The following is a 20,498-nucleotide window of genomic DNA, read 5'->3' as shown; positions in this document are numbered from 1 at the left end:
GTTAAAAATGGGAAGAAGAAAGAACCTCCTTTTGCAGAGATCAAATCTTAACATTGTCACATATGCTCATGGATAGACAAATGGGAAACAGGATGCAGAAGCATTCACTGCCGCGTTTAAATGAGAGGGCAGAGAAAAAGGGATCAGGAGAAGCCGCGGAAGAGGAGATCCTCGCAATGCAAGAATGCGTGAGGTTGATTGTGAGAGATTCTTGAAGAAGTTATTGGAGCAGCAGCAACAGCAGCCCCCAGCATCAGGGACTACAATCATTGTCTCCCAGGAGTGATGTCAGTCACCATCAACACCACCTCACCCCTGTGAGATCTCACATACAAACTGCAGCTAAAGCCCAGAATGTGCAGTCCACAGGGAAGTCTGAAGATTTCGTGACTAAGAAGTCTGCTGCAGCAACTACAAAAACAGGAGCACCTCTTCCTCAATTAACACAGGTGTCTCTATCTCAACCTCAACCTTCTTTGTCATTATTTTCATCATCATGATATCATTTTCTTCTTCTTCTTCTCCTTCTCCTTCTCCCTCCTCATCTGCTTTATCGTTTTCTTCCCTCCTTTGTTCTTCTCATATTCTCCCTCGTCCTCCTCCACCAGTTTGCCCTGTAAGAACTCCTCATGGCATTGACAAACAAGAGTAGGTTGCATATCTCATCTGTTGACTTATGTCTGATTTACTTCTGCTTTCATCCTTGCTCTCATTCACCAAGTCATCGTACTTTCACTTCTTGTCTTGTGCCCTTGCATCCTTCACTTTCGTGCAATAAACATTGTATTACCAGTTTTGTGAAAGATAAATTGTTCTGATGTCAGTTCCCTTGATCCAGCTCACACCCCACTCCGCCAAACATAATGGCGCATCGTTCTAGGCGCGGGGGTAACCTTCGCATTCGTCGCGGACGAGGAGCTAATAACCCTCGACCGCATAGAAGATTAGGAGGCAGGGTTCCATGCTGTAGGAACATGGTTCAGATAAATGGGGAGTGGGCCTCTTGGGAGTCACTATCGGTCACACTCTCTGGTCTGCCTACAGACATCGACACCTTTACAGTGTGGAAATCCTTCTCTGCTCATGGGACAGTCGACTACATTGAGTTGTTCGAAGATGCCAGAGGAAGAAGAGAAAGAAGAGGGATAGTCCGGTATAGGTACGTTCATGATTCCAACATGTGCCTTTTTGCTAGCTAGCTACAGACAATATGCTGATGCTATGTTGCTAACATATTTATATTAGGCCGCCACCTCAAGAGCCATTTTGGCTACGGCCTTTCCGTCTAGAACTTAGGGACGGTGAAGTTGCCAGTTTGAATGTCCATTTAGATATGCAGAGACCCGCTTTGTGGATCAACAGCCCTATTCAACCAGGGGTGAGGTATCCCACTGCGACTGTAAGTTGACATCTGGTGAAATATTGAGTCCACACTAATAGTTCGTAGGAGCTTCCAGCAATGTGGGTAGAATTTGGTACAATGTTAGGTGAAAAGTCCTTCCTCCCTCTAAGAACATTTGATGTAAGAGGGAACAAGGGTATTCATCTTGTGGTCGATGTCTCATGCCGAGATCTGAGCATATATGTTTATGTCCCAATACTCTCTGTAACTCATAACCACGGACCAAGTTTCTTCCGTTTTCGCGTTCCATTTTTCCAGTTATCTACTATCCTAAAAGAAGAGCAGCCGGAGGGGTTCTCTCTGGTGGTCCCTCTGAATTCGCCAGCAAGTTGTCATCGACAGGCTAAATTCTTGACGGATGCACACTTCCCGCCTGATGAAAATGCCTGGAACTCAAAGGACACATGGTCCCGCCAAACTGATATCGTACATTATCCCGAGAACCGCGCTCCCACGCCCACCAACTTGCGCAAACAAAATTCTTATATTAACTTTGGTAAGTGGCCAGTACCCTAAATGCTCGATTCAGATTTTACTCACCTGTCTTACAGGGCGCTGGACGACATTTCGGATAGGGTTTAATCAGTATGCTGTACATGACGGCAACAAGCTGGACATTATTACCAATATTTTCAAGGATTTCAATATCAATTTCCAAGCGGCAGACGGCTTTGAAGTTATTAAAAAGACCGAACCTATCCCTACCGTATGGAAATGGATTGACACTCTTTCCACGCACAGGTCAGGGCCCATATCTTCTCTGGAAGCTTTGGCAGACAGTGAGTATACTCCGCTTGAATTCGCTGTTAGGTATTATTTGGAGGTGTGCATATCTTATCGGTACCTCAATGAATACGCGATCAAAAAAAAGTTTGTTGATGAGCTGGCTCGGATCGGAGAGAAGAAGGCCAAATATCTTCTCGAATACGTTGATTCGAACAAGATTGCATATTACGATCCCATGAATATATTCAACATTCGAGTCCCCAATTTTCCTGATAGAGCAAATAATACCAGGACACCAGTAGGTTGCTGTTATATGAGATCCGCTGAAGTTACTCCCTCCACTATTTATTACAAACCCCCTTCCATCGATACCGGAAATCGCGTCCTCCGGCGCTATCGGGAATATGCTGACCGCTTCCTCCATGTCCGGTTCACAGATGAGAAAAATATGGGCAAAATATTCCCCTACAGCAATGCTAACATCGTCTGTATGAATGAGGTCTATACGCGGGTAACGCTCACTATGAAGAACGGAATCACAATCGGAGACCGCTGCTATGAGTTCCTCGCATTTAGCAATGCCCAATTGAGGGAGCATGCAGCGTATTTCTTTGCTTCCCTACCACATCTAACAGCTGCGAACATCCGTGCACAACTGGGAAAATTTAATCAGATCAGAAATGTTGCCAAGCATGCAGCACGCCTAGGACAATGTTTTTCTTCAACCCGCGCACTTAATGGGTGTCCAGTACAAATAGTGGAAATTGACGATATTGAGAGAAATGGTTACACCTTCTCAGATGGAGTTGGTTTGATATCAACGTTTTTGGCCCAGATGATCCAAAGCGAATTTGCTATTGAAACTCTGTCAGGAGAGCCACCATCTGTCTTTCAATTCCGTCTTGGTGGTTGCAAAGGTATTCTCACCGTTTCCTCAAAAGCGCACCGACGTGAAGTGCATATTCGAAAGAGTCAATACAAATTTGCAGCCCCACACAATGGCCTTGAAATAATTCGGCATTCCAGTTTCTGTTTTGCATCTCTCAACCGCCAGCTTATTATTGTTTTGTCTTCCCTAGGAATTCCTGATGAAATATTTGTCAAGAAACTCCAGGTCATGCTGGAAAATTTGGAGCTGGCAATGACCAGCCAGGAGCAGGCTGTTAATTTGCTGCAAACTTACGTCGATCCTAACCAAATGACGTTGGTTCTCGCGGATATGGTACTGGACGGGTTTCAACAATCCCAGGACCCTTTTGTCACATCGCTACTTGAGTTGTGGCGTGTGTGGCAGATCAAATATCTCAAGGCGAAGGCAAAAATTGCAATTGATAAGGGGGCCTTTTTGCTCGGCTGTCTTGATGAGACTGGATCCCTTAAGGGGTATTTTCGCAGTAAACGACCAGGAGGCGGCGCAACGTATGAGCAAAAGTTGGATTGTCTTCCTGAAATATTTGTTCAGATTTCGCGGCATAGTGAAGATACATATGAAGTAATCGAAGGCCTTTGCATTCTTGCGCGAAATCCATCATTGCACCCAGGAGACATACGTGTTGTCAAGGCTGTCGATATCCCAGATCTACACCATCTCAAAGACGTTGTTGTGCTGCCCCAGACTGGGGATCGAGACATTGCAAGTATGTGTTCTGGAGGTGATCTGGATGGTGATGACTACGTTGTCATCTGGGACCAGGATTTGCTGCCGAAGGACTGGTTTGAGGAACCAATGGACTATTCTGCGCCCAAGTCAGAAGTTCTAGATAGGGATGTCACTGTTGATGATATCATCAAGTTTTTTGTGAGCTATATGCAAAATGACCGCCTTCCTCAAATTGCCCCTGCACATCTCGCGATAGCCGATTATTCAGATGATGGAGTCCAGGACGAGAAATGCCTTCGACTCGCAACCCTGCATTCCGCAGCCGTCGATTACAACAAATCGGGAATGCCCGTTCATATGAACCGGGACCTTAAACCCAAAAAGTGGCCACATTTCATGGAAAGAAAGTTTGCAAAGAAAGACTCACAGTATACATCTCGGAAAATATTGGGTCAACTGTATGACATTGCCGGTGGTGTATACCTCAATTTACAACCCCACTCTGCTAAAAGAAGGCTGCCATTCGATCAGCGGATTTTAAACGCAAATTTTGAGATTGATGATAAACTATTAAGTTTCGCAAAAGAGCTCAAAGCGGAATACGACGCTGACATACGGCGGATTATGGCACAACATGAGATCCAGAGTGAAGAAGAGGTTTGGTCAACTTTTGTTTTAAGTCATGCGAATATGAGCAAGGATTACAAATTCCATGAAGAAATAGGTCTGATATCGTCTGCACTGCGTCAAAAGTTCCGTATGCTTTGTCACGAAAAAGCTGGAGGAAAGGACTTCAAATCTTTAGCGCCGCTTGCCGTAGCTATGTATCGGGTGACTAGCGAGCAAATGGAAAAAGCGAAGGCAGCACATTCCCACTGCACTCTAGGAGAGGAGCAAAGGATGCCCCTCATCAGCTTCCCCTGGGTCCTCCAACCAATTCTAGGTATGATTGTAACTCAGCATTTCCACAAATCCGGTTCTGAGGGATTATCGGGGCATATTCAGGCAGAAATCTTGCACGGCTCCAAGCAAAGGAAAAATGTGGCAAATGTGTGTGCTTTAGGCGTCGAAACTGCAAAAGAAGTGAAAGGCGCTGCCAACGTTTTGCTTCTATTTGAGGATTCCAAATTTGATCCTTTTGCCTCTCTTGCCGAGGCATTTGACACACCGCAAATCTCTCCCGAACGAAAGGAGAATCAAACTACGGCAGCCTATAGTGACATTTGGGTCAAATGGGTTTTTTTGTGTTTTTCCACTGTAATTACTTAATTCCACTTATAGACACTCACCAATAGAGATTTATATGAGGATTTGTCTGTTGCAGAAACATCTCATTTCATTCTGATTAAGCTAAGAAAAAAATCAAATCAAAAAAACAATCAAAAAACAATCATTTTCCTGGATATCATCAAAAAATCAAAATGAAAAATCAAAAAAAGTGAAAAAAGTGAAAACTACTAATAACCATTTCCACGTCCTGGGATGCGACTGCCTGTCATGATTTGTCGCAACCTCTGCACCAATTTCATATCCCTTTCCTGGATGGTAACACGTTTGGCATGGATGGCGCATAGATTTGTCACTAACATCTCATTGATTAGTATAATGATTAGTAGATTAGCTTGTAAAATCCAGTCATTTCTTACTTGTGAATTCATCAATCAAAACCGCCTCTGCAGCCTCCTGCAAAGCCAGAATTGCAGATGCTTGAAATCGAAGATCACCATATATATCTGCTGCAATTTCACGGACAAGACGCTGGAATGGGAGCTTGTGAATAAGAAGCTCAACATCACGCTGATAACGGCGGATTTCACGGAGAGCAGTGGCTAAAATAATTAAATTAGATATTCAAATTCAAAAAATCTATGAATATACTTTTACTTACTGCCAGCTTTTCGACGATAGCGACGTCGAGGTTTCACATGAGCCACATGCTGTCCTGGAGGATGCTTTCCCCCCTTTCTTGCCTTGCTGGCTATATTTTTTTTTGCCCCTCTCTGTTGAACACATTTTCTTGCAGTCATTTTGGTACGAGCCATTTTTGCGTGGATTTGATGATTCTAGCTGCTTATTTACTGATTAGTATAATAACTAGTATAAAAATGAACTGTAGCTCACTTACATTGCTGAAACAAGAAGATAATTTAAAAAATTTCTGCAGGGGGGGGGGGGGGGAGGCGTGTAGAATGAGATGGATGAAAAGATTAAAAGATTGGAAAAGAAAAAGAGCAAAAAGATAAGATCTTTGAAGTGAGAGTGCGGTTATGTGTGCAGTTATGTGCAGTTGATGAATAACACAACAACACAAGCACGCTCAAATAGGCAATCAAGTGAACACAACAACACATCACAAAGAATATCAACATTGATTTTCAATTCTTTCAATTCTTCTTTCTCCTGTCTCACTACTTCTGCTCTGCTGCCTGCCTGCCTTTTTATTCTATCAATCATTGTATCAATCAACTATTTCCTGCGCCAGATTCTTTGTTTCCCACTTCCAAGATCAGTTTTTTTCTCATCCTATCAAAATGACACGCCGCGGACCAAAGCCTGGAGCCACAGCTGGCCAGAAACGAAAAGCTGAAGAAGAAATGTCGATTAACCCTCACACAAAAAGAGCAATGAAACAAAGGGAAAAAATGAATGAGGAGGAGGCCACTATTGAACGGGCGAAGAATGCAGATCGTGCAGCAGTAAATTATCATATTCGACAGCTGAAAAATACCGATGCATTCAGAGAGGCAAATACTGAGGATCAAAAGAAGATGATTGAGGATAAAAGAACAGAGATCATGAATAAAAGGTAGTTAACAAATCTTGAAATCTTGTTAATATAAATATTAATAGAATATAGACTTAGCACCGGGATTACAGCATCGATGCTGGAGCAGAGACAGGAAGATATCTCAAAACCAAGTGAAAAGTAAGTTCTATATTCTACTAATCATTATATTAATCATTCTAATGATTTATCACAGGCTTGCCGCATGGAATCATTTGTTAGATTCTGAGGACACCATGCAAGAAGTGAAATGGCGGCTGGAAGATGAAAAACGGTTTGGTAAAGAAAATATGCCAACTGAGGAAGATTCCCGGGCTGCGTATGAGGAAGGGGTGAAACTGATGAAAAAAGGAGGAAGTCTTGCTGCTGTTTTATACAAGCAGTGGATTCTCTCATGGAAAGATATCAGCAATTCTCTTTTTCAAAAATTCCGACATCATTCTTTCAACAATACTGCCAGTCATCATCGATTTTTAAAAAAAATTTCAAATCAGGAGCTTTCTGTTTTGAAAATGCTGCTTTGTGCAGAACAAATTGACTCAAATTTGGCAAAGAGATGGTGGAGTGAGCAAAAGACTGAAGATTCAGAAAAGGATATTGATGCTCGTAAACAGGCTCATAGAGCCTTGAAAGAGGAAATGACTCCAGAGGAATTTATGCAAATGAGATGGAGCCCGGATGAGTGCATGCTTTTTAAGTCTGAAAGTTGATTTTTTTTTTTTTGTTTTTATGATTATAGCAATCATTCTACTAATCTGTTTTTTGTTGAAAAATTTTTTTATATTAAAGCAAGCTAACTTAGTTAGTTTAGTACATTATCTGTTTGTTTTGATTTTCTTATTTACTTTTTTTATGATGTTATAATATTATCAATTTTTCATTCATTCATTCATTCTTTCTTTCTTTCTTTATTTCTTTATTTTAGAATGATGAATACTTTTTCTTTCACTTTCTTTTAAAATGCCTCCATCTGGTTATTCATATCTTCTTTCTCACAAAGATCTTATTATTAATCTTCATCAACACAATCTAACTCAACAAGATATTATCTCTCAATTGAAACGAGATCATAATCTTGAAGTTAGTCGATCAACTCTTGTTCGTTGTCTTCGAAAATGGAATGTTAGAAAAACCAAGAAATGGGAAGCTGATGAATCAATTCACAATCTTATTCAAGAATTGTTTTCACGAGGCTTGCAGGATGCTGATATTCTATCAGTTATTCAACAAAAGCATCCTGAGTCTCAACTCTCTATACGTGAGCTTCGTCAAATTCGGCAGCAATTGAAACTTCATCAGCGAAGAGATGACTATGAGAGTGATGAGATGCAGAAAGAGCTTATATCTACTGTACAGAAAGAGCTTGACAGTGGATTTATTCAGGGTTTTGGAAGAGGACATCTGTACACCCATTTTAGGCAGCAGGGGCATAGCATTTCACGGTATGTTTTGATTAATATAATGATTAGTATAATACTAATAAAATCAGAGATCGTCTATTCAAAACAGTTCGGCTTCTCGATCCAGATGGAATTACACGTCGGCTAAATGATCTCCAACGTCACCGAGGATCCTACATTGTTCCCGGACCAAATTATCTTTGGTCTATTGATGGTTATTGCAAGCTTCAACATTGGGGAATCGAAATCTATGCAGCAATTGATGCATATTCTCGATATATAGTGTGGATATATATTGGAATCACAAACCGTACTGCTGTTTCTGTTCTTCGACAATTTCTTGATGTTCTACAAGCAACCGATACATTTCCTCAGGTTATTCGTTCAGATAGAGGAACCGAAACTTCAATGATTGCAGCTGCACAACACAAACTACATCAAGCAACTGATTCAAATACTTCTTTGAATGAGTGCTATCGATTTGGAACAAGTACACTAAATCAACGAATTGAATCTTGGTGGGGACAACTTGCAAAACAGTTGGCAAATTACTGGAGAGTATGAAATTCCATATTCTTTCTACTAATTATTATACTAATCTTTATGCTAATCTTCTCTCAGCGCTATTTTCTGAATCTCAGTCATACAGGTCTATATCACACCAATAAATTATCTGATCGTATTGCCTTTCTCGCTGTATATATGCCAATTATTCGACAAGAGATGACAAACTATGTGAGAGTCTGGAATAATCATCGAATTCGAGCTCAACGTAAACGACCTGATGGGGTATATGGACAGCCCTGGAAGCTCTATTATCATCCTGATAATGCATTACAGCATGGCTTAAAACCAGATTCACAAGTGCTTTCAGAACTTCACATGCACTTTGAAAACTGGGGTATGTAATATCTTCATTACTAATATCTCTGTTGATCTAATATTATAGAGATACTAATACTTGACAGATATTAATGAGTATCTACCACTGGAGACAAAGAATTGGTGTCAGAATCAGATTTCAAAATTGGGATTTTCTTCTGGAAGAGTCACTGCTGCAGCTGTCAATGAACAGGGTGAACGTATACATAAGATAATATATCTTCAGCTGCGAAAACTTGTACATGATCATATAAGATTTCAACAAGTTCCTATTCTACAGGAATCTGAAAAGCCAACTGGTGCTTGGGACTGGCTGACAGAGCGATTGCAGGAGCATGAGATGAATTTTGATAATGTGATGGAAATGAAAATCTATGATGAGAATAGTGAGAATAGTGAAGATATCAAGCCTGATATCTCTGATGAGAACAGTGAGGATGTTAAGCCAGATGTATCACAGATGTAATTAGATTGAATATGAATAAGTATTCTACTAAGTATTCTACTAATATTCTCAAGAATATACTTTTTAAGTTTGTTACTATAACAATTATTCTATAAATTTTATATTGTAGTGCTACATGAATTTTGAACTAGATATATATATATATATATATATATATACAATGTATGTACACCGGACACACAGAATATATGTATTCATATACTCAAACACTCTATAACTTGAAAATTATAATCATATATAGTTATATATTCCAATCTAAAGTTATTGACAGTATTAAAATATATATCAATAAACAATTTTCTTAATTGATACAGAAATATTCTGTAGTGTGTACACTGTAACTAACTCTTTGAAGATATTTTATAATATTACTCATCATGTCTAACACTCCCAAAGCAGTTAGCTATTATACTAATCATTATACTAATCAGGTTACCGAAATCCACACACACACACACACACACAATCTCTCACTCTCTTACCCTCAAAAACAGATATATATATACACACACTCAAATTTTCCTGTTCTTCTCTTTGTTGTTTATTATCATCTTGATTTACTTCACTATGTGGACACCATTCTGCCCCAATCGTCCTGGATTTTCTCATGAAGCACACTGTAATAGTGAAGCTGCCTGTCCTTATTGTGGCAAAGCCAATCCATCCACACCAAAATCCTCCATCATCTCTTCAATAAATGATGAAATCATTGTCATTGAAGATAGTCCCAGTCCTCCAGCTCTGACACCGTCACTCTCTGCCACAATTCTTGATCCTGGACCTCCTCAACGAGCACGTCAACTGGCCATTCAAAAAACACAAAAAGTTCAACAAATGACCCCCAATGCTGGTACACCAGTTCAACGTACATCACCTATAAAAGAACCTGCGATCAAACCTGAGCTGAATCAACTATCCTCCTTGCAAAAATCCTACAAAATTCTTATTCATATTTGGAAGTGTGAATACAATGATGCCAAACTACAAACACACTATAACTGGGAGTCAATTCGAAAAATTCAAAATGAAATCTACTCAGATTGTGTGTTTTTCACAATGGAGGATTTTCTAGAAATCATCACTGCCAGACTTGATACAGCCTGGAAGAATATTCTTACAGTTGTTTCTCCAGTTGATGTATTCATTTCTGCCTCAGTTACAGGAAAGGATGGTGCAGTTATGCTCACTCCTGATGTTTGGATGTTGGATTTGGAAAAGTTATTGAGTTCATTTAAGAAAGTGCACTCATCAACCTCAACAACTACAATTATTCACATTTGTCTTGTTACCTATGATGAGTCCAATCACCCCATCGAACAACTGTCGGAACCAAAGAATATCAAAGTCAAATCACCAGATATCAAAGTCAAAGAAGAGAATACCTCCGTATCAGTGATCAAACGCGAACGTGCTTTCTCAGTTGATTTACCCATTCTAAATCTTATCCAACGAAGACGGCCGTCCCCAATCCCTACAAAATCTGAAGACAAAGTTAATGAATTGAAGACAATGAAGCTTGAAAAGGATCTATTGTTCAAGTGGGAGAAGCTGGAATCAGAGACAGAGGAGGAAAATATAAAGAAGGAGATGGAAAACACTGTGACAGAGATGGAAAAGAGTCATTCTGATGAAATTGAAACACAATCAAACTATCTTGACCCACCTGCAAATGGGACAAGATTTCGGCATCAGCGTCGAGAGTGATTGATAGAATGATTGATAGATTCTTTTGACCTCAGAGTTGAGGGTGATTAGTAGAATGTTTGATAGATTTTAGTATGCGCTGTAAAGATTGATACTAATGTGAAGAATTATTTTGCTAGCTATTATTCTCATAATAAGTCTTATTTCTCACAGATCTATTCTTGCCCCTATTCTTACCCCTATTCTTACCCCTATTCTCACCCCTATTCTTGTCACTCATGTAATCAATAGAGTTAGTGTGCCTTGATCACAAAATTTTCTTACACAGAGGAGCTATAATCAACAAGCTCTATTTGATTACAAATTAAATGAATATGATTGGTGCGTGTTCATGGTAACACTAGTATAAAAACCATCAAAAAAACCCATTTGACCCAAATGTCACTATAGGCTGCCGTACAAACCCACCCAACCCCGACAGAGGGCGACGGGAAATATGGTGACCTGGGTTTGTTGGTTGATCTTACCGATGATATCAACTTGTCATCTACACCGAAAGAGAGCCTAACAATACCGGAGCTGGAGCCAACCACGCTTTACAGAACTTTTGTAAATAGTCCCATTGATTTAGATCTGTTAGGCCTCGAATCGATTTTGCAGAACCGCATGGCCCCAGCTTCTTTGGGGGCTATTCAAAAAAAAACCCAGGGCCTGAAGCTAGATGCAAGTATGAAAGAAAACGATCCAAGAAGCACGCAATCCAGTGATCCACTCATGACGGCTGGAACCCAGGAAAACGAGGAAGTAGAGGAAGAAGAGGAAGAGATTGTCGAGTTTGAATCGAGCCCGCGGCCTACCGCATTGGAGGAGTTGGAGGAGCTGTTGGGGATGGCATGACGATGATTTCCAAAACAAGAGCAAAATGCCAGTGCGCGCGGATGGGGGAGTTAGTTCTTGTTTAACTTAATTTTTTTTTTAAAAAAAATCTCTGATGGTGGATTTTCTCCGCATTCTTGTCGGACCCTTGGCTTTTGCCAGCTGTTTTTATGCGCCGCCATAGTAGAGGAACTGTTGGCAGTTTGCTGCTCATATAGTTAACTAGTTATTTGAAAACTTTGAAAACCTTGAAAGACAAATTATAGATAAAGTTCATGCGTACCATCAACGTAGGAGAAGTTAAAAAATTGTCGAGATATTTAACTAGCCTTCTCTTTGGTTATTTATCTTCATTCTTTGTTTCTCATGAATTTACTCTCAACTTGAGTGTTCAGACTTTGACAATACAACTACTACCCGATGTCAAAAGTGATAAAAATTCCAGCGGACTCTTGTGCATGTGAAAACCTTGTAAAAATCTATAGTTACCTGCAACATAAATCCAAAGGAATACAAACCCCGAGTAGTAATTATATACCGACTTGTACGCTGGACGAATCACCACCTTTCTGTTCTAAATCAAGAGAAAGAAAAGGGGCAGAAGAAAAGGGAATATGTCCCCACCAACTGCCCCTCTCCTTGCGCCTTATACAGCATCACCATTCCCAGCCCAGTCACTGACCCTTATCACGTCAGTTCTTGGGGCCACCAGTAACTGGCTGGTGCTGAGGATTCTACACGATGCTCTGTTGAACTCAGGCAATGGTGTGTGCGAGGATGAGCCAGGGTTTGATACCGGAAGAGAGGCGAGAAGGGGAAAACGGCGGGTGGTTCTTGTGAGTTTTATCAGGGGTTGGGAGTTTTGGAGAGGGGAGGCGAGGAGGTTGGTATGTATTTCTTGAATCTGCTACTGGTTTCTGTTACCACTTGGAGTCTGTGTGGGATTTTGTTTTGCCACATATTTAATTCTGTTTTTCAACTGTGAGAATTTGATATGCTCCATGGAGCCTGTTCATATGCTCGTGGGGCACGCCTATTGCTGCTGTCAGGTTCTCGCCATCTAGGAATGGTGATTTAAGACTGCATGCAATGTTCTTTCATCCGCTCTATATGGTGAAATCCCGTTTCTTATATGATATCCAGTATACTGATAGTTCACCCAGGGACTCGACCTCGCCAGACTATCCAATGAACGCAGCTTCAATTTCGTAGACGGGGTTTCGGAATTCTTCTCAGCATCAATTCCATCTCCGCCAGCGATAAGCAGCGCTTCAACAATATCCTCCCGGGCACCGTTACACCCCCCTCAGCATGTCTGGGGACCATTGCCAACTACCTGTCCCACAACAACTACGAGCCTGCACAAGAGCAGCAGCAGCAGTAGCGGCACAAGAAAGCTTCGGTGGTCGAGCAGGAGTAACGCTGGCCTAGATGCGCTGGAATACGAGATTGCTTCTGCCATCGATGACCTCACCAGTACCTCGTCATCAGATGAACAGCCAATGGAAAATGAGATTCTCCTTGTGGTTGATCAACCGGATTTGCTGTTGGCTGCTACAGGGCCAAGAATGGGTGTTGGGGCAGTGGAGATGGGTGAATTTTTATTGGGATTACGGCAGGTATGTTATATCAGAACGAAGGTATCTTCGATTACATTCTAGCAATCTATGCGGCTGTGGGGTCCATCATGAGTTAATTGTTATAATTCTTAAAGCGGGTTCATTCTACAGTCGTTACTCTGGCCGCAGATTCACCGTTGATACATACGGAATTTTCAGGGTCGGTGCAGCAACAGTCAACACCACTTGAGACTGAACATGCCTCTCTAGTCGTTGGAGTGGCACATCAAGCTAGAGTGGTCATGCAGCTGAGAGGTTTAGATACCGGTGTTGCGCTGGATGTGAGCGGTGTGCTACGGATTAGTAAAGGGGGCGGATGGGTCCCGGAAAAAGGGGAAGTGAATGGGCACAGTCAGACAGGCTTGGAGGAGAGGGAGGTGTTGTACTTTGTGCAAGGGGATGGCGCGGTTCGTGTTTTCGGAAGAGGCGAGTGAGTATATGAGACAGAGATACCACGTGGTATTCAATCTGGTATTATGAGAAAGATCAAAATTCAAGTAATCGTAGGGTTAAGAGGTAATCCAGTGTTGTGGGTTATTGGAAATTTTATCGATGTTTCGACATTGGGGAATCAGTAATATGCAGCATGCGCTTTGAAATATGACCAAGCCGAACTAGAACGAACTTGAAACAAACCACTTCAGTCGCAAAGCTCATGTCATTAATATATTCATGTACATGGCGCATGCCATATTTTTATGATTCCCCGTGGATATCTTCCCATCTCCATCAGGCCCCTCGAGTTGTTTGCCCTTTTTGAATGTTGATAGCACGCTAGAAAAAAAAATGGTAAACACCTCCGAATAGTTAAATCAATTCCGGCCATCCATTCTAGGCTGGAATATTATTGGAAGCCCTTCCTTCAACAACCCGCAACTTAATGCTTCTCAGGCCCCCGAGCGCCCTTTGGAGTGCCAGTTTGGAATCCATTCTTGAATCTGCGGTCAACAGTTTTGAGATATCGCATGCGTCCAGTACCGGTGGTTCTTCGTCGGAGCGCCTTCTCGCCCCAGTTGTCTATTGATAGCAGAAAGATTCTTGTAAGTAAAAATCCCAATTCTCTCTTTTATTTTTCGGATGTCATTTTATGCCATCTGTCTGCCAAATTTCTCCGCTTCAACTGGTCAAATGTATAGTTTATTGGGTTGAAAACGTACACTTCCGGGTCTTAGCGGACGGGTAGCCGCAAGACGAGCATGTGTGCTTCTGGATGTGGAGAGAGCGACGACCTATAACGAATTGTTCCAGAAAAACTTTTAGTTATCCCTCTCCGCAAAAATTTCCCCAATACAAATTCGATGGTTCGATTGGACGCCCCATATCCATCTCCATTCTCAATCAACACATTCCGGGTATAAACTAACCGCAACGTCTGCACAAAGTATGAGTTTTGTTATGGCGCTTGCCAAAGCTGGAAGTTCCCTTCGCTAATATTATGTCAGTTATAATCCAACTACTAAACAGGTCGAGGAGCTGGTTTTTCCAGGCTATCGGCGTGAAGGAGTCCGGGCAACGTACTCATCTTGAAATAAGGACTCTAATTGGCAGAATGTTAGCAAACAGCACGCGCATGGACTCTGGCGCAAAAATGCAAAACAGTTCTCTCACCTGGAATACTGCGTCTACAAGCGCTGGTCGTTGTCGTTGTCGTTGTCGTTGTCGTCGTCGCTGGGCGTTGGATCGAAGTTCAACGCTCGGGAGTTGCTAAGCGAACCGTTGTGTAGGGTTTGGATTAACACGTGATATCTTTCTCTTTGGGAGAGTAGTATCACGTGTTAATTTAAACCCAAACACGCCAAGACAGATGCAAACATTGTATATCAGACTCTTCACTTTCAAATCTACGAACTTAAACACGATTAACTAACTAAACGACTCCAATTGCCGACCTCAATAACGCACACGTAAAGATGGGTCGTGTTTTGCAAAAGAGGAAAAATTGCTCAGGTGCCCCAAGAGTAAAACAAAAAGCGAACCGCCTGAAAAATGGGAACAAGAAAATCAACCTTCTCGGGAACTCTATCATCGCTCAGAACTGGTAAATATGTCCCTTGATAAGCCGATTGCCTCCGCCACAATTACATTACCATTAATAATTACCGTTTCTCATTTACAATCTGTGCCAGTCTAACATTTGTAGGGATAAAAAATTAACCCTCACCCAGAACTATCGCCAGCTCGGCTTAGCATCCAAGCTCAATGCTACCACTGGCGGGGCGGAGAAAAGGCTCGACACTTCAGTAAATGACCAACCATGTGCAGATCCTTTACATGTCCTGTCCTCCTCGACTGTAAAGAAACTAAAACCGACGGAAGCCCGGGTCGAAAGGGACCCCGAAACGGGGAAGATCCTCCGTGTAATTTATCCGGAGGATGATGAACGAGTGGAAATTGCGGGCAGAAAATGCCGGAAAACCAACCCACTGGAAGACCCGCTGAATGAAGTTGGGAATATTGACTATGGCGATGGAGCTATGAGTATCCCGACTAGCATGACTTCATCGGCAGTTGTTCAGGCGTTGGAGCGGCAAGCCATGTTGGAAGAGGAGGCATTGAAAAAGAAGCAGCCAAGACAGCAGAGCAAAGGTGAAGAAGAATGGCTAGAGAGATTGGTAGCGAATCATGGCGACAATATTGGTGCTATGGTTAGGGATAAGAGGTTGAACCCCATGCAACAGACGGAAGGGGATATAAAACGGAGGTTAAGAAAGTGGAAAGAAAGACGGGGGATGAAGATGGGGAGGGCCTAATGTACGCAGTACAAGTGGCCTTTTTGGAGAATTTAGTAGATGGATCGGCTGGTTTTATCATGGCGTTATACTGGGTTGGGACTTCTTTTGTTCATATTCATAGGCAGTTATATATTGCACAAAAATACCTAAACATTTCAAGCCCTTTTGGATTTGGATATTTCTACGTTGGCGAAAGAACAAGCTTGATATGTCATATTTGTACTGACCGATATCAGCGCCTCTAGGTTCCTAGGTAGCTCTCATTTTTGTAGTGGCAGCTTGCATGCTACTGCTGTCCAGTGGACAGCTTTTGCCGGTGGTATTTTGTGCGGAAAGTATCCTATTAAGGTTTATGTATATACATTCATTAGAACTTATCATTTCAACGGCTGAATTCATAAAATTCCAAGGTTTTATGTATATTCTGGATTACACTATGCCAATAACATGTCATTATATAGGGTTGGCTAAATATCTGAAGCAATCGCTTTGATGCTGGCACAGAATGAAATATTACATGAACGAGTATGAAGATTCCAGTATAAAATAAAATGAATCATATTTCTAATGAAATTCAACTTCATTTTCTCTGCTTCATTATTATAGAAACTAAAATCACTTAAAGTAATGCAATTGTTTGTTTGATGAGCTTGCTCAAAAGTTGTGGTCAGGAAGTATATTGATGCTGTGTAGCAATGTAGTAATCTATATCTACAACACATTCACAACTTGTTTATATATTATGATGAACATATCATTTAATAATGGTTTCTTAATTACTTCCTTTTCACTCCCTTTCAACTTTGTAATTCTTGCTCATGAAATTATATGATGCTCATCTCTCTGTTCTACTACAATTGTGTCTTGTCTTGCTCACTTCTCCAGTTGAGATTACTTTGTTTTCTCATTGTTGACTATAACAGACATTCTGAAGTAACAATACCTCCAAAATGGCTGGGATATTGGTATCTCGGCTTCTCGCAGTTCTTACCATGATCTGCAACGTTTCCACTGCACAATCATATGTGGCCCCAGGCAGAGACAAGACCTAGTATTTGAGGGAAAGAAAACTGATTAAAAACATACGACAATATAACTTTGAGCTTCCGACTCCAAACATTGCAAATGGGCTGCAATGCGTCTTTGCTAAAGGAGATTTCTGCAAAGAGATCCCTGGCAAGGATCAGACACCTTTCCTAACCAAAATGCATCGGGGATGAGCAGCTAATAAAAATTGACTGCCGTGAAGCGCATGTTTCTCCCCGGCATGAGAACAAGATATATCATGAAAAAGGAAGATACTAATAGTAAAATTCCAGGAGCAAAAACACCAGCCCCGGCGGTATAAAACAAGAAGAATACTGTAAGTTCCCAAATACCAACATGGGAACCGCACAAATGACGAAACAAAAAAGAATTCTCTAATTTCAACACATATGGGAAACAAAAACAATAGGAGCAACATCCTCGAAAGCTGCCACAGGCGCCGTCTGCGTGTTGAACGGTGAGGAATATAGCGTTAACAAAGAAAAGGAGGTTAAATTAGAAGCAAGTGGCACCAGAACTTCAGATGAAGACAGAAACGCAACTGAAGCTCCAATCTCAACCTCGGCGTCTGCGACAGAGACTAACAGTGGTAACAAGACTTTTCGAATTGTCACTAGAACCACCAAAACAGCCCAAGTCTCATCGACAATGACATTTCCCCAGGGCACAACTGCGCCTTCATTGTCATCTTCATATTCATCTGCGCGTTCGTCTTCGTCATCTTCGCCTTTACCTTCGTCCTCAAAAGTAACAGCAACGATGATAAGATCACTCGCACGACCGATCTACCAACTACCACCATTTTGGAGTCCTCGTCATCGCTAGCAACGTTGCCCTCGACGGAGGATGCCACTGTTACGATTCATCAATCCGCAAGCTCAACAGCACCACGCCTATCACTCAGATCCACCTGTTTGGTATTGACATTCCTTGAGGAAATAGATTTCTTGGCTTTGACTAATTTGGATTAAGGCTAGATATCAGGCCAGCCTCCATGTTAAATAACCCCCCCTCCTTTTTTAATGGCCCGACATTATGGTTCTTTGGTTGAGAATGATAAATAGGGTATGCCATCGTGGAGTTGGCGAAATGGGACAAATATGCTACCTGCAAAAGGTTAGAATCTTTTTACGATTAGTTTCGTTCGTCTCAATTTCTAGAAATCAACGCTGGATAATGAAACATGAATATTTCATCAGAGTTCGTACTTACATACTTTATACATTTCCCAATGGTGGGATTGAGAGGAGTATTGTTCGGTACAACAATATTCCTGATATCCTCCCTGGGCAGGTGACTGTTTAGGACCGCAAGATCGGATAGGAATATCTCAAACCCGTGGATCTTGATTCTTAAACAGTTTACGTATATTGATACCGAGTGGCGTAGCGCATACATTTCCTTGTCGGGATCTCGAATGGTAATCACCAACATGCCTAACAAGCATCATATAAAACGTTGATACTATCGTAGGCAATTAAGTAGGTAAACGATTTACCCAGAATCAGAACCATTGTCACCGAGACTGATACGCTGCACCACCCTGACCCATCTCCTCCGTCTCCACTCTCCCATCCCGCTAGCCCCAGCAACACTCTCTTCGAAATCCTTTTTAACCAGCTTCCTCTTGCCCTTAGAGGTCCCCTTCTGTTCACTCTGGATAGTCTCCCTTCTCGTTTGGTAAACATCATCCCCATATGCTAAGTCGTCAGCATCATTATAGGCGTCCTCATCTGGAGGATGGAAAGGTAAGTCCCAAACCCAGCCCCCAACTTCCTCCCCGACTTCACCACAGCTGGAGTCGGGAACTTCAAATTCGACTCCCGTAATCATCCGCTCTATTACCCACTCGCGACATTCGAGGTCTAGTTGCCATTTTTTGCCCTTCCATTTCCATCCAGGTGGCGGTTTGACATCCTCGAAAAATCGGGTACCCCTTGGTCGATCGCCTGCAATGCGAGATGGAGATAAAGGGTCATTGGGTGTAGGTGTGAAGACGAATGGTTCCCATTCAAATGTTGCCGAATAAGGAGAGCGAGTTTTGTGTTGGAGTTCGAAAACTTCCACTTCTCGCTCCTCAGGATATGTATCGACGGAGATCGCAGCGGCCGATTTCAGTAAAGACACCAGCGCGGACGGTGAAGTGGGAACGGGTACTCCAAAAATGGTGAAAAAGGCATTGCTGGCTGTATCTCTAGCTTCCTCAGATGAACCTTCTATATGACGACTGAAAATCTGCATGAAAGCAACAACACTAGGGTTGCTTCCAATAATAACGGCGTTTCCACCAATAAGAAACAACATACGCCAAGGGATAAGATGAGCCGTTAGAAACAGAATAGCGGATAGAATAGTAAGCATGAGAAAAAGAGTAGATGATAAAACTTCGTTTGAGAAATTAGTAGCTGGGGACATGAGAGAGACAGTGGCATCGTGCAGGTTCGAAAAGTCTGCCATAATATTCTGGAGATCTCTCATATTGCGGAAAAAGTCCTTTGAAGTCTCTGAGGCTGGTTTTATGGTTTGCGCTGGGGCAAGCGCCGGTCCCTCATATGAGTAGTACGCAGTGGTGCTTGAGGTGGATGCCGAAGGAGGAGGCGGAGGATGGCGGGCAAGAAATCCAGGGACCATGATGAATAGCAGGAAGACAGCAAATGGAAGAATGACCAGTAAATACGGATCTAGGCAAATAAATGAATAAACAAAAAGAAAAGATAGGGTTTGGGTTGGTGTCCTCCAACTCAAAATATTAATCATACGTGCTTGGAACAGAAATACAATCCCGATTCTAAGAAATGGTTAGCGATAAAAGCTATCCGTCATCTGTCCATCATCTAGGAACTGCGCATAGGAGTGCTGTACCTAGCATTAAACCGGCGGAAATTATTACTCATTACAGGGAGGCTGAAAGCGGGCCGGTCAATCTGGACGGTCGAAGATTTCTTCGCCGTTGTGTAATCAGACTCCTCGTCAGATGCTTCCGCAGGTATAACCTGCTGCCATAGCCTAGATAATGTCAGTCGAGCTCTAGTATACAGCTACAGCACGATAAATCAAATTTTTACTTTGTTAGCAGCCTGTCCTGTAGGGATGGCCCGGCGCCCCAGTCCATCTTTGCCTTGGAATCCGAGGCCACGTCGTAGATTTTCTGCTTCAATCTCTGGGCGGAGAGCCTTGATCTGGTGGAATGTTCCCCCCCGGGCTTTTCAGCCGGGCCAGCGCACCCATCATTTGAGCCATGTTTAATCGAAAAGACTGGAATGGGGTCTTCACGATTGACAAATGCGTCTTCGGTAAACTCGTCCATGAAGATACCGAC

The 20,498-nt window shown here is 42.1% G+C and overlaps 8 protein-coding genes across 8 annotated transcripts; 4 read left to right on the top strand and 4 right to left on the bottom strand.

The window, feature by feature from the left end:
- Nucleotides 1-863: 863 nt before the first annotated feature.
- On the top strand, nucleotides 864-4,997 carry PAAG_03813 (hypothetical protein; the record flags this gene model as incomplete). Its single annotated transcript, XM_002794174.2, has 4 exons — nucleotides 864-1,159; nucleotides 1,246-1,399; nucleotides 1,448-1,898; nucleotides 1,954-4,997. 4 exons carry the CDS (start codon nucleotides 864-866, stop codon nucleotides 4,995-4,997), a joined length of 3,945 nt encoding a protein of 1,314 aa, XP_002794220.2.
- A 188-nt stretch (nucleotides 4,998-5,185) lies between these two features.
- PAAG_03812 (histone H3) lies at nucleotides 5,186-5,770 on the bottom strand (the record flags this gene model as incomplete). The annotated part of the gene is made up of 3 exons (XM_015845074.1): nucleotides 5,186-5,310; nucleotides 5,375-5,557; nucleotides 5,617-5,770. The coding sequence occupies 3 exons, from the start codon at nucleotides 5,768-5,770 to the stop codon at nucleotides 5,186-5,188; spliced, it is 462 nt and encodes a 153-aa protein (XP_015702163.1).
- Nucleotides 5,771-11,279: 5,509 nt separating this feature from the next.
- On the top strand, nucleotides 11,280-11,802 carry PAAG_03808 (hypothetical protein; the record flags this gene model as incomplete). The annotated part of the gene is made up of 2 exons (XM_015845073.1): nucleotides 11,280-11,286; nucleotides 11,387-11,802. 2 exons carry the CDS (start codon nucleotides 11,280-11,282, stop codon nucleotides 11,800-11,802), a joined length of 423 nt encoding a protein of 140 aa, XP_015702162.1.
- Nucleotides 11,803-12,395: 593 nt separating this feature from the next.
- PAAG_03807 (hypothetical protein) lies at nucleotides 12,396-13,834 on the top strand (the record flags this gene model as incomplete). Its single annotated transcript, XM_015845072.1, has 3 exons — nucleotides 12,396-12,668; nucleotides 12,945-13,400; nucleotides 13,496-13,834. The coding sequence occupies 3 exons, from the start codon at nucleotides 12,396-12,398 to the stop codon at nucleotides 13,832-13,834; spliced, it is 1,068 nt and encodes a 355-aa protein (XP_015702161.1).
- A 397-nt stretch (nucleotides 13,835-14,231) lies between these two features.
- Nucleotides 14,232-15,214, bottom strand: PAAG_03806 (hypothetical protein; the record flags this gene model as incomplete). The annotated part of the gene is made up of 6 exons (XM_015845071.1): nucleotides 14,232-14,417; nucleotides 14,558-14,629; nucleotides 14,765-14,827; nucleotides 14,863-14,937; nucleotides 15,009-15,104; nucleotides 15,203-15,214. The coding sequence occupies 6 exons, from the start codon at nucleotides 15,212-15,214 to the stop codon at nucleotides 14,232-14,234; spliced, it is 504 nt and encodes a 167-aa protein (XP_015702160.1).
- A 96-nt stretch (nucleotides 15,215-15,310) lies between these two features.
- PAAG_03805 (66S preribosome component NOP16) lies at nucleotides 15,311-16,150 on the top strand (the record flags this gene model as incomplete). Its single annotated transcript, XM_002794166.2, has 2 exons — nucleotides 15,311-15,438; nucleotides 15,541-16,150. The coding sequence occupies 2 exons, from the start codon at nucleotides 15,311-15,313 to the stop codon at nucleotides 16,148-16,150; spliced, it is 738 nt and encodes a 245-aa protein (XP_002794212.1).
- A 1,409-nt stretch (nucleotides 16,151-17,559) lies between these two features.
- PAAG_11755 (hypothetical protein) lies at nucleotides 17,560-18,613 on the bottom strand (the record flags this gene model as incomplete). Its single annotated transcript, XM_015847343.1, has 2 exons — nucleotides 17,560-17,964; nucleotides 18,392-18,613. The coding sequence occupies 2 exons, from the start codon at nucleotides 18,611-18,613 to the stop codon at nucleotides 17,560-17,562; spliced, it is 627 nt and encodes a 208-aa protein (XP_015703034.1).
- A 60-nt stretch (nucleotides 18,614-18,673) lies between these two features.
- On the bottom strand, nucleotides 18,674-20,486 carry PAAG_11754 (hypothetical protein; the record flags this gene model as incomplete). The annotated part of the gene is made up of 4 exons (XM_002794165.2): nucleotides 18,674-19,860; nucleotides 19,939-19,967; nucleotides 20,042-20,185; nucleotides 20,245-20,486. The coding sequence occupies 4 exons, from the start codon at nucleotides 20,484-20,486 to the stop codon at nucleotides 18,674-18,676; spliced, it is 1,602 nt and encodes a 533-aa protein (XP_002794211.2).
- Between the last annotated feature and the right edge of the window lie 12 nt (nucleotides 20,487-20,498).

Source organism: Paracoccidioides lutzii (assembly GCF_000150705.2).
Source record: "Paracoccidioides lutzii Pb01 unplaced genomic scaffold supercont2.9, whole genome shotgun sequence".
NCBI lineage: Eukaryota > Fungi > Ascomycota > Eurotiomycetes > Onygenales > Ajellomycetaceae > Paracoccidioides > Paracoccidioides lutzii.
The sequence above is the reverse complement of the archived record's forward strand: the minus strand, read 5'-3'. Positions and strand labels throughout refer to the sequence as shown.